The sequence below is a fragment of the Galeopterus variegatus genome, unplaced genomic scaffold (assembly GCF_000696425.1).
Source record: "Galeopterus variegatus unplaced genomic scaffold, G_variegatus-3.0.2 Scaffold2508, whole genome shotgun sequence".
Lineage (NCBI taxonomy): Eukaryota > Metazoa > Chordata > Mammalia > Dermoptera > Cynocephalidae > Galeopterus > Galeopterus variegatus.
The window spans coordinates 401404-413336 of NW_007728619.1; the positions used below are offsets into that span (position 1 = coordinate 401404).

Genomic DNA, 11933 nt, shown 5'->3' on the forward strand with positions numbered 1-11933 from the left:
TGTGAGTATTGAACAGCATAAGGCTGATAATGTGATTGGCTCAGAGCTGAGAGAGTAGGAGCACAATGCTCGCCTCCTTCCCCACAATGAGACAGAAGCAATAATCCTGGTCCACAGCAGTCAATGTCTATTGGTGGTATTTTGGACACATTGAGAGACCGTGGAGCCCAGCACCATCACCCAGATGGACTAGTGTGGAGTGGGTTTGGAGACCTCTTACAGATGATGTGGTATGGGAAGCAGAATATCTGCTCCTAGGCTTAGGGAAGTTAGGCTCATCTACCGTGTTGGTAATAGTATGGAGCCTGGAGGCAGACTGCCCAGGTTCTAGTCTTAGCTTCTACTCGCTTATTAGCAGGTCTTGGCCAAGTGCCTTCACTTCCCTGTGCCTTATTTTTTTCATCTGCAAAATAGAGTAAGAGTATCACCTACATTCTAGGGTTGTGAGGATTAAATGCATTAATATGTGTAAAGCACGTGGAGTAGCACCCAGCACTTGGTAAGCACTCAATATACATTAACTGGTAGTGGTTGTGGTAGCAGCCGACATCCAGGCTCTGCTATTGGCTGGCTGTTGACCTTGGCCAGGCCACTTCTGTTCTCTCGACCTCGGTTTCTCTATCTGTGGAATTAGCTGGCTGGATCAGATATTCTTCAGGATCTGTCAGGCTCTGATAGTCGGTGGTTCTAGAAGCCCAGGCAGGACTGAGTGTGATGTTCTGTGGGGCAGGGCCCCCTGTGACTGTGTGGGCATGGCTGGGAGGTCACTCCTGGCCACATTGGGAAGGGAAGGAAAGCTAAATGGGACAGAGCCTCCCTCCTCATGAAAACTGGAACAGGCTGAGCCCGCCTTCTGCTCCAGTTCCGGTGGGCTGGCAGCCTGGGAGCTCAAAGGATGAGTCACTGACAGGTGCAGCCATGGTTCTGGAGCTCAGGCAGCACCAGCACCAGGGCACAGAGTAGCTGCAGAGTTTAATGGTGGGATTTGGGAGCTGGGGGAGAGACCATAGACAAGAGAGAGATCATAGGGTTTCCAAATGCCCCATGTGAAATCTGAAGGTCATTTACCTGTGTGCCTAACACAGGATCCCTAGAGCTTTGGCCTGGGGCACTGAGCTCCTGCCTTTCAGTACGTCTTTCCTTCCCTCAACACCATGTATCCTTTAAGGATCCACCACCCACATGCAGCTGGTTAGGGTTCAAGGTTCTCCCAGACACAGTGCCTACGTCCCTCCCAAGCTCTCATCCTCCTCCCTGCCTTTGCTGCAGTGACCCTCTCCTGAGAAGCAGTGTGGTAAAAGTGGAAACATCACTTGGTGATGTTTCACTGGGTTTGAGTCTCAGGTCTGCACTTAACTTGGGCAAGGCACTTAACCTCTCCACGCCTTGATTTCCTCACCTGGAAAATCCCTTTACCCTGCGTAAGAGGTAAGTCCTTGAGGAGCCCGATGTGAGATCACTTGTCAGCAAGCTGCCTCTGAGTCAGGGTTTCATGCGTGGCAAAGCAGCTACCTCACTGTGAACTATTGAAAAGCCAGCCCTTGACACAAGCAGCCGCCTCTCACCGACAAAATGGGGCCGATGATGATAATGTCTACCTCATAGGGCTGCCGAGAAAAGCAGTTGCGGCTGTGTGCGCAGAACCACTTTGGAAACTGCAAACGGCCAGCCCAGTGAGGTGGCATTATCATTCCCAGAACAAGATAGTAGAAGGGAAGGCAGGGCAAGGAGACAGAGCTGACATCATCTCTAGGATCAGGACCAGAACGGTCCGTACAGGCAAGGACTGTTTTGTTCATTGCTGTATTCCCAGAGCCTAGCCCAGGGTTTGGCAAAGTAGGCACATAGTAAATAGGTCCCGAATTGTATGAAATTGAATGTTTGTGTTCCCAGTGCATGGCATATAATTGCTTCTCAATAAGTGTGTGTTGGACCCATGCACGAATGAGCAGAGACTAAAATCAGCCAGGTTCTTCTCCCAGTTCTCCACCTCTGCAACTTCCACTATTTTCTATCACAGATCCCCACTGCCCACACCTGATATCAGACATCCTTATCCTGAGGTCTAGGGACCCCACTCCCCAAATTATATGCAGATTATAGTGTGTGTTTGAAAAATGTATCTTCCTGGATAAAAAGATATCAGATTTCTACCCAGAAAAGCTTTTAAATAAACCCTGCCTTGATAGATGTATATCTACCAGTTGTCCGGTAAATAACCATTAGTTGGATTAATCTGACCCCCAGGGCTGCTAGGTGCCCAGTGGTTTAAAAAAGGAATTAAAAAGGCTTTCCCTTTGTCTCAGAGATGCATACAGGGCCCCACCAGCCTGCAGTTCCACCCCCATAATGTACAAGGCAGTTAACCTGCCATCTTTCATAGGCAAAAGTGATGATCACACATTATCGGGGGGCCTGCTTTCTGAGAGGCTGTTCCACAGCTAGGTGGTTCTCACAGAGCCATGCACACTCTTGTCAATATCATGTCCCAGCATATGCATTTAGATGTATAGGTGGGAATCAGGACCTGAAACCTGGGAATACTGCCTCATGATATCTTAACTCAGAACTTTGATCTCTTTTTTTAAATATTTTTTTCCTTACAAATGTGTGTGTGCGTGGGTGTGTGTGTGTTGGAGGAAATTTAGGATATGTAAATGAAATCACCTCTAATCCCTCCCTCCCCCAAAGAACTGTTATTAACACATGGTTTATATTCTTCCTATTTATCTTGCACAACATTTATTAAGCACTTACCGTGTGCCAGGCATTCACTGTGCTCCGTGTTCTACAACACTATCTCATGTTAACCTCTCGTCTTACATCAGCTATTCTCCATCTTTTTATAGGCATGTTTACACTTTCTTAACTTTTAAGGCCAATGAGATCATACTGTTTTGTAACCTTGCTTTTCTCACTCCATACCATCAAAATTTCTTTCCATTTTATTAAATATTCATCAACAGAGTCATTTATAAAGGCTGCATGATATTTTATTGCAGGCAAGTTTCATACTTCTCAGACTGGGGTGCATGTACCCCTGAGGGCAAAGCCACAGGATAAATGTCACTCATCTTCCTGAAGCATAAATTTGATTTGAAGCTTTGGGAGGGGGAAAAAACATTATTTTATTATCAAAATGAATACAGATATACGATAGTGTAGAATGTAGAACACCCATAAATTTTAAAACAAAACAGCAAAGTCCAAGATCATGTGAACTTGCTGTGATTCCCCAAAGGTCTGTGTTCCCTCTCTTCTAAGGTTGGCAGAAACCTCTAAGGAGCACTGAATTCTAGTTCAAGACCCAGGGAGAAGGGATTGCCCAGGGTCCACAGTGTGGGCATTGCAGAGCTGAGACATAGCAGCCAGATGACCCTAGGGCCCTTACCCTTTCCACCCTTCCAGATTTGGCATTACCTGTCAACTGCATGTGGATGGAGACCTTGCCCCCTGAGAAATCAACCCTGTGCTTCTCAGTGGTAGAAACTCTGAGCTTCCCACATGACCCATCTTTTAGCAGCAGCTTTTTCTTTTTCCCCTTGCTCCCAGAATCTGAACTGACTGCTCAAGTGGTCGGTAATGGTACCCTCCATGGGCAAAGGTAAATGCCCTTCCCCCACCCTCTTAGACTCCTATTGCACTTAAATTTATTGCTTAGTGCATCGTCTTGTAGACATGTGTTTACTGGTCTGTTTTACCCATGAGACTGGGAGCCTTATGAAGCCAAGGACTATGTGTTATTATTATTATCTGCCATTTATTGGGTACCTACTAAATGCCCAGCACCATGCTGGGTGTTTCATCTATATTATCTGAAGTCTTCATACCAGCTTTTCAAAGTATGTATTATTATCCCCATTTATCAGGTAAGAAAAGTGAGTAAAAGATTATCACTTGCCCATTGCCTTTCACTCATGTAGTAAATATTTATTATAGACTTACATGCCAGGATTTGTGCTAGATGCTGCAGACAATCATGATGAGCAAAACTGACACCACTCCTGCCCTCATGGAATTTCCAGGCAAGTAGGGGAGATGTTGTTCACCCAACAAATCATTTTACAAACCATGGCAAGTGGACTGTAGCCTAGAGCCCACCTGACTGACTCGGGTTGAACCCACCTCTGCCACTTACCAGCCAGGTGACCTTGGACAGATCTCTCAACCTCTCTGCATCTCATCTTCCTCTTCTGTAAAATGGGGAGAATAGTAGTATCAACTTCATAGGGGTGCTATGAAGAATAAATAAATTAACATATATAAAGCACTCAGTACAGGACCCCGCACATTCCAGCTATATTGTTGCTACTGGTGGTTGAAGGAGAGGGAGGCATAGGATGTCAGTATAGGATAGAGCAGGAGCTACTTCAGATGACATCTGATTGAGATCTACAAAATGAATAGGAGTTACCTTGGCAGAGTATGTAGGGGGCAGGGGAGGGGAGCAGGGTGTTGGAGGGATGTTCCCAGCAGAGGGAATAGCATGTGCATAGCACAGGAGGCGGGTTCACCTGAGGAACTGCAACGAGTGTGGCTAAAACATAGTCAAGGAGCCATATAGGGTCAGCAGCTGGGAAAGGGGTCCTGTGATACAAATATAGCTATCTCCAGGACCTGGGCTCTTCGCACCTCAGTGTTGATCCAGGCCATGGGAGATGTTCAGTAAATGTTTGTCTAGTGAGGGAGCAAGCACATGGACAGACAACTGTGTTGGCTTCACGTGGATCTTTTGTTAACCAACCAGGAAAGCAGTTCGCTGTCCCATATACACAGTGATGTGTGGACAGCCCCATCGCAGCTGTTAAGCTGTGCATATCCAACTTGTTGATGCCACTGGGAAATAAGTCATATGAGTCTGGGTTGGGGCCTCTAACATCTGGGCCTCACAGAGGTGGCTGCAGCTGGAATCCACCTTCTGTAGTCATGGGCTCAGATCTAAGCCATTGGTGTTCAGATATTTTAACTTGTTGATGCCACTGGGAAATAAGTCATATGAGTCTGGGTTGGGGCCTCTAACATCTGGGCCTCACAGAGGTGGCTGCGCTGGAATCCACCTTCTGTAGTCATGGGCTCAGATCTAAGCCATTGGTGTTCAGATATTTTAGTAGTGGAACTCTGCTTGAAATAATCTTAACGGAAATCCAGTATAAGGTGGTGGGACAGAGAGAGCTTCTGCACTTGAGGTGCAGGCATAGAGACTCAGAACACTTGTTACCAGTCCCTGGTGCACCTTGGTGAAAACCAAGGGTTTAGCCCAACCCCATTTTCCAGATGGGGAAACAGACCCAGAGAGGGAGTGATTCTCCCAAGGCCACAACACTAGGGACAGGCCCAGAACTGGATCCCAGACATCTGATATCAAATCTACTACACCAAGATTCTCCTCCACATCACTCTGCCTCCCACCCCCTCTCAGAGTGAGGTTCTTGAGGTGGAGGAGGGGCTGTGATCTTGTCAAGAGTCCAGCCTCCAGCCCCGGCCGGGCACAGACCACAAAGGACAGAAATCTGGACGACAGGCGTGGGTGGGTTGTTTGGGGTCATAGCCTGGCTATGTCGTATCTTTTTTTTTTTTTTTTTTTAAATTGAGTTTGAGGTAGTTTTTTGTTTCCTTAAGAAAATGGAAAAGAATGAAACTACGTAAATACGATATTAACTCCCTGAAAAACCTCCTGCCATTTTAACTCTGTTACTGGAGAAATAAAAGAGAAATAATTTGTCCACCCACACTGAGCTCTTTCTGACGAAGGTAGGTGAATATTGCTGTGCTAATCGAGGGTGACTGCTGGAAGTGGAGCCACGCTGACTGATCCCGGCTTGAGAGGAAGCCACAGCAGCCCCAAAAGCCGCGGCCGGCCAAGGGTCGGCAGAGCCCCGCGTGCCGGCAGGGCCTGGAGTCATGGCCGGCGTGTGTCTCCTCCCGCAGGTCTCCCCCAGCCGGTAGTGATGGAGGCGCTGGACGAGGCCGCAGGGCTCCCGGACTCGCAGAGAGAGATGCCACCACTCCTGCCGCCCTCGCCGCCCTCAGAGCCGGCTCGGAAACCGCCACCTCGAGGCGCCGGGAGCCACTCCCTCACTGTCAGGAGCAGCCTGTGCCTGTTTGCTGCCTCACAGTTCCTGGTAGGGATGTCACCAGGGCCTGGAGAGCGGGCGGGTTGCGGGACAGCCTTCCACTTCCTCCAAGATGGCCACCTGGGGAGCTGCAGGGAGGTGAGGGGCCCCCAGGCTGGGGTGAGGGGATGGCTGGCCTTCTGAGCAACGGCCTTAGTAGCTAAGCCCCTCACAGCCTGCTGCCTTCCTTACACCGAGAACCGGGAACCAGGAGCACAGGCCCCCTTGACCCCTGACCCGATCCTGCAGGCTCCCTCTGAGAACTTCCTGTCTGTGGAGGCCTTCCCTGGGCACTTCCTTTTTGTACACATACCTGTGGGGTCTCCTCTGGGAAGGGTTTCTCTTGGCTCCCTCCTAACGCTCTTCTCCAGGGAGAGTCCTGAGACCTCTTCTGAGCACAAGGATCCTGGGCCCCTCCCTCAGCTGCCCAGTCTGGACCTTAGAGGTTCAAGAGCCTCCTTGAGGGGCCAGTTTGAGGCTGAAGGTGAGCTCTGCAGGGAGAATATAGGGGCCAGGAGTCCGGGCTCTGAACTCAGTCCGCTCCCCCTGACTGCCACAGCTTGCCTGCGGGGTGCTCTGGTTCAGTGGCTATGGCCACATCTGGTTGCAGAATGCCACACACCTCGTCTCCTCCTTGCTCACTCTCCTGAAACAGCTGGGACCCATGGTGAGTAAGCTCTGGGGAGCCCCAGGGTAGGGGGGATCAGTTGGGGGCCTCCAGTCCCCCTCTCCCCAACCCCTGGTTGGCACTTCTCTGTGTTCAGAAGATATATCTAAGTCCCTGAAGTTCTGCCTGTCCCCACCCCAGACCTGGGATGCAGTTTTCAGAGTCTCCATTTTGTCACTATTGAAATAGATGAGAACTCTGCCTTCATCACCACCCTGATCTATTTGTCTCATGTTCTCCAGGCCTGGCTGGACCTGGACCCTGGCGTCTGGGAGGTCCCCTGTCTGCTGCTCGTCTCTGTGTCTGTAGGCCTGGTCCTCATCACTGCCCTGGTAAGGCATTTCCCAACCCCAGCCTTAGTGCTCTCCTTCTCTGACCCTGAGGCCCTGATCTTCACCAGCTCCTGTCCAACAGGCTAGACATTCTGGGTAGGGCAAGGACAGGTTTCTGTCTCCTTCCACCAGTGTGCCCAGCCTGGCATGAGAAGCTCCTTTCTAAAAAATTGGATTGCAGTAATCTGGGCTGAAGAAAGGGGCTGAGGCAGAGAGAAGACTGGTGTAGGAACCCTTAGTCCCCACAAGAAGGCCTGAATCCAGAAGAAACTAAGAGTCGGGAGGGGGTTAGGGCAAGAGAGTGGAGGCAGTAGCCTCCCACCTAGGTGAGGGACAGTGTCTTATAAACAGCTCCCAGGAGAGCAGGGCTGCTCTGGACACATTGAGGGGAAAGGGCTCAATCCCAGGGTCACCCCAGGAACCCAGGGTGCAGCCAGCATGGGCTGAGGTCTATGACACTATACATTCCCAACAGGTGTGGCACCTCTTGAAAGCCCCCCCAGATCCACCCACCCCAATGCCCCCTGAGGACAGGCGCCAGTCAGTGAGCCGCCAGCCCTCCTTCACCTACTCGGAGTGGATGGAGGAGAAGGTTGAGGATGACTTCCTGGACCTGGACCTGGTGCCTGAAACACCCGTGTTTGACTGTGTGATGGACATCAAGCCTGAAGCCGACCCCGCCTCACTGACCGTCAAGTCCATGGGTCTGCAGGAGAGGTGGGAGGGGTGGAGGAGGGGTGGGCTTTATGGGCCCTCAAGCTCTCAGCTCCCAATCAGAGGTGTGGATGCCTGACTCTGACTCCCGGTGCCCAGGACAGAGCTGGCCTCAGAGCTTAGCCAGTGTAGACACATGCTCTTCAGGTGATTCATGTAGATCAGAGTGCCCTGCGATGTGCTGTTACTGCACATGCACACATAGGCATACACAGGTGTGCAGACGTGCACACTCATGCTTCTGTGCTCAAGCACATTTGGGTAGGTTTCTTTTCTGCAGGACTTGTCAGGGCCTTCAGCATCCTTGTGTTCATTGTAAAATCAGGAAGAGGGTAGTACATGGCATTTCCCCAAATCACTCGATCACGCCTATTTTTATAAAGTGTCTCATAGTGTTCCACAAAGCACACTTTGGGAAGTATAGACACCCTCTTTTTGGAGCCTAGATGGCTAAGCCAGATCATACCAGGTTTGAGTACCCACAAAGAAAGAGCCCTGGATGAGGAGTCAGAAAACCAAGCTTTTTGTTTCAGCTCTTCCACTCGCTTATTGTGAGAGCCTGGGCAAATCTTGTCCCCTTGTGGGTACTCTGTTTTGCTTTCTGTATAACGAGGGTCCGTCCTGTTCTGTGATGTTAAGGTTTGTCCAGTGTAGATATCCTTGCTGCCACTGTGCTGCCCCTAGGACTTCCTCCTTCCCTGGCCGCTGAGGGTCCTGGTCTCTCCCAGATGAGATGTTCTTAACTCCCTGGCAGCCTCATCCTAGGACTGCTGGGCCCAGGACTGTGATGTGGAGGGTCTGGAGCCATCCTCTTGGGCTCCAGCCTTGTATCTCTGCTCTAGGCAGGTGTCCTCTCTCTCTGAGCTTCCTGGAGGCCACAGGGTGGAACTGCCTCCAGCAGTGACAGAAGAGAGCCCAGGGGAGGGCCATGTTGTGGTTTCATTGGATATAACTTCTGGAACAAGAGCCCCAAATCCCCACTCAGTTAGCTGTTCCTCTGTAAGAGGCAGGAAATGGGTTCATGCCCACGCCTCAGGGCTGAGACACAGGCTCCTTGTGACAGGGGGTCTTGTACACTCCCATTGCTCTTCCTTGAGCCCTCCCTGCTCCCACCCCTGATCTCCTCCTCCCTCCCCTGAGGCCCCCAGCTGATGCCCCTCCCTGCCCCCAAGACTTACTCCCCTTTTCCTGGCTCTTCCAGGAGAGGCTCCAACGTCTCCCTGACCCTGGACATGTGCACTCCGGGCTGCAACGAGGAGGGCTTTGGCTATCTCATGTCACCACGTGAGGAGTCGGCCCGCGAGTACCTGCTCAGCGCCTCCCGCGTCCTCCAAGCCGAGGAGCTTCACGAAAAGGCCCTGGACCCTTTCCTGCTGCAGGCAGAATTCTTTGTGAGTCTCCTGCAGCCAGCCACCCCCACAGTGGGCAGACCTTTGTGCTCAGTCGATCATCCACCTAGCCAGGCAGGGGAGCAAGCTGTTTCCCCTATGAGCCTCAGTGTCCTTATCTGGAAAATGGGGATGAAAACAATAGCGTATTGGAAGGATTAAAAGGATTGATAACATGTGCAAAGCACCCATCCAGGTGATTGGTGTTCAGTGGCATTTCTAGTCTTTATTACCCAGTACTGTGCTTTGAAAGCCATAGAAAGCCTTCTCTTCTGACTCTTGTTTTCCCACCCTCCTCCTGCCAAATATTGTTCATCCTCTTGAAATCTCTCCAGTGACCTCCCCTGCTTTTCACCCCTGAGGCTCTAGCTTAGGTCCTAATCAACTCCCACCAGCTTCTCATAGAAAGCCTTCTCTTCTGACTCTTGTTTTCCCACCCTCCTCCTGCCAAATATTGTTCATCCTCTTGAAATCTCTCCAGTCACCTCCCCTGCTTTTCACCCCTGAGGCTCTAGCTTAGGTCCTAATCAACTCCCACCAGCTTCTGCAACAGCTTTCAGCTGCCTCCTGTTGGACTTTGAGAGGCCCAATAAATAACATCCCTATTTACCTGCCTGACTGCTCAACCAATTGAGGTAAGACGTAGATCACAATATCACCTTTACAGTCAGTGAAGGATAGGTTTGAAATGAGGCTTTGCAATGTGTAGCAGTAGTGAGCTTCCTAATACCAAGCCCTAAATTAGATGCACTTTCCACCCACCACAGGCAGTGCTGCCACAATATGGGTCTTGCCCCATGGGGACACATCTATAATTCTTTCTTGGCAGGAAGCACCCAAACAGATAAGGAAGGAAGGGGCTGAGGCCCAGAAGTCTAGCTCCTCAATCAAACTCACCATTGAGGTGACTCTTCCACTTCTGTGGGCAGGAATGGGCAAGGGGCCATGAGTATTTGGGGAAATTTCCTCCTGGTAGAAGCCAGAGACGTGGAAAGCAGTGTGCCTCCCTCTCAGCTCCCTTCCCTTTGCCCCTCTTCAAGGCCACCCTGCTGCCTGTCCGGACCGGATGGCTCTTGCCCCTGAGAAGACCACTACCACCCTCTGACCCAGTGCTCCAAGCTTGCCAGAACTTGGCACCACCTGCATAAGAAATCAGCCCTCCTAACCCAAGTCTGTCTAGCCTCAGCCTCCTTTTCCAGCCTTGTGCCCTGTCCTCCACCCCTGCAGGGACTGTCCACTTCCAACTGGGCCAACCCCGCCTGTGCTTCTCTCCTCATATGCCTTTGTTCACACCATCCCCCACCCTGGATGTTTCTAGAAAGCATTCCTTGACCACCCTGGCCTCAGCTCCTGCTCTGAGATCCCACTGCCATCCTCTCCCCTTGAAGAAAGAACTTACATCCTGTATGTCATTTCCTATTCAGTAGATAGGTAATTGTTGATTTTGCCAGAAAGGAAGGAACATAGCCTGAGCACCCACTCCTTGGGCAGTTTTGTGCATGTTTTTTTTTTTTTTTTATCCTTTTGATTCTCGCAAGAACCCTAGAAGGTATTATGATCCTCATTTTACAATGCCCCTACTTAGTGTGTCCAAAAACAATGAATAGTATGAAACTGTGTACAGTCAGGTGCTAACCTGAGTGGACAGATTGGGAGAGAGTGCACAAGAAGAGGCACGTGGGGGAGATAAAGGTGAACCCTAAGGGGTGGCAACAATTTAGAGAGAGGAGGGGTAGGACCAGTGCTCCCAGCAAGTGGAAAGCCATAAGCTCAGACCTGGAGGCAGGACTGAGAATGGCATATTAACAACAGGGAAGAGACCGGCATCACTGGAGGTAAAGAGAGGCCAGATCCAAGAAGACCTTGCATGGAAAGAGAGAAGTTCCAACATAGAGCTCTTGACACAGAGTGATTGAGAGGTGCAGATACAGCCCTGGGAGGTCAGAAGGAGGCTCCTTTCCTGCTGGAGAATCAAGGAAGGCTTCTCCGGGGAGGTGGCCTTTAAGCTAGACAGGACATGAGGAGATGAGGATGGGGTGGATATTACCACAGAAGAAGCAGCACGAATCAAGGTCCCAAGGTGGAGTTGCCCAGGGCAGGAACACAGATCAGTAAAGCCACTCAGTTTAGCTGCTGCACAGAGAGTGTAAAAGATGCAGTGATTGGCCAGGTTGCTTTTTATCTTGTTGTTCTTCTTTCCTCAACCATTTATCAAGTGTCTATTATGTGCTAGGCTGGCCTTCAATAAATAACAGCCATAATAACATTTATTGTGCATTCAGCATGTGCCAGGCACTGTTCTAAATGCTTTATGTGCACTATATCATTTAATAGTAAATATGTATTGAATGAGCGTATGCACTCAAGCCAGCCCCTGGACTAGAAGGTGGGGCACAGCAGCCCCTGGATTCAAACATCCATGAGGGCCAGCCCTCAGCCGCTTACACCGCTGTGTCTTCCTTCTGCAGGAAATCCCTATGAATTTTGTGGATCCAAAAGAGTATGACATTCCTGGGCTGGTGCGGAAGAACCGGTATAAAACCATCCTGCCCAGTGAGTACTCACTGCCCCAGAGACGTGGGGGTAGGCTCACCCTCACCCTGAGGAATACCGTAAGCCCAGAGCTGGGCCTTCAGGGGCAGTGGGACACTTATCACTGGAGGAGAAGGGATGGAAGACTGGGGGTGCCCAATGAAAGGAATCGCCTCCCTGCTGAAAT

General features: G+C 50.5%; 1 protein-coding gene across 2 annotated transcripts in view; it reads left to right on the plus strand.

The window, feature by feature from the left end:
* PTPN5 (protein tyrosine phosphatase, non-receptor type 5 (striatum-enriched)) overlaps positions 1 to 11933 on the plus strand; it is a 60702-nt gene that overhangs the window by 38852 nt on the left and 9917 nt on the right. For both annotated transcript variants that reach the window (XM_008582056.1, XM_008582057.1), the window contains exons 3-8: positions 5929 to 6122; positions 6673 to 6780; positions 7023 to 7112; positions 7588 to 7829; positions 9028 to 9217; positions 11683 to 11767. In XM_008582056.1, coding sequence (XP_008580278.1) covers positions 5929 to 6122; positions 6673 to 6780; positions 7023 to 7112; positions 7588 to 7829; positions 9028 to 9217; positions 11683 to 11767 — 909 coding nt within the window. The remainder of the gene's footprint in view (positions 1 to 5928; positions 6123 to 6672; positions 6781 to 7022; positions 7113 to 7587; positions 7830 to 9027; positions 9218 to 11682; positions 11768 to 11933) is intronic.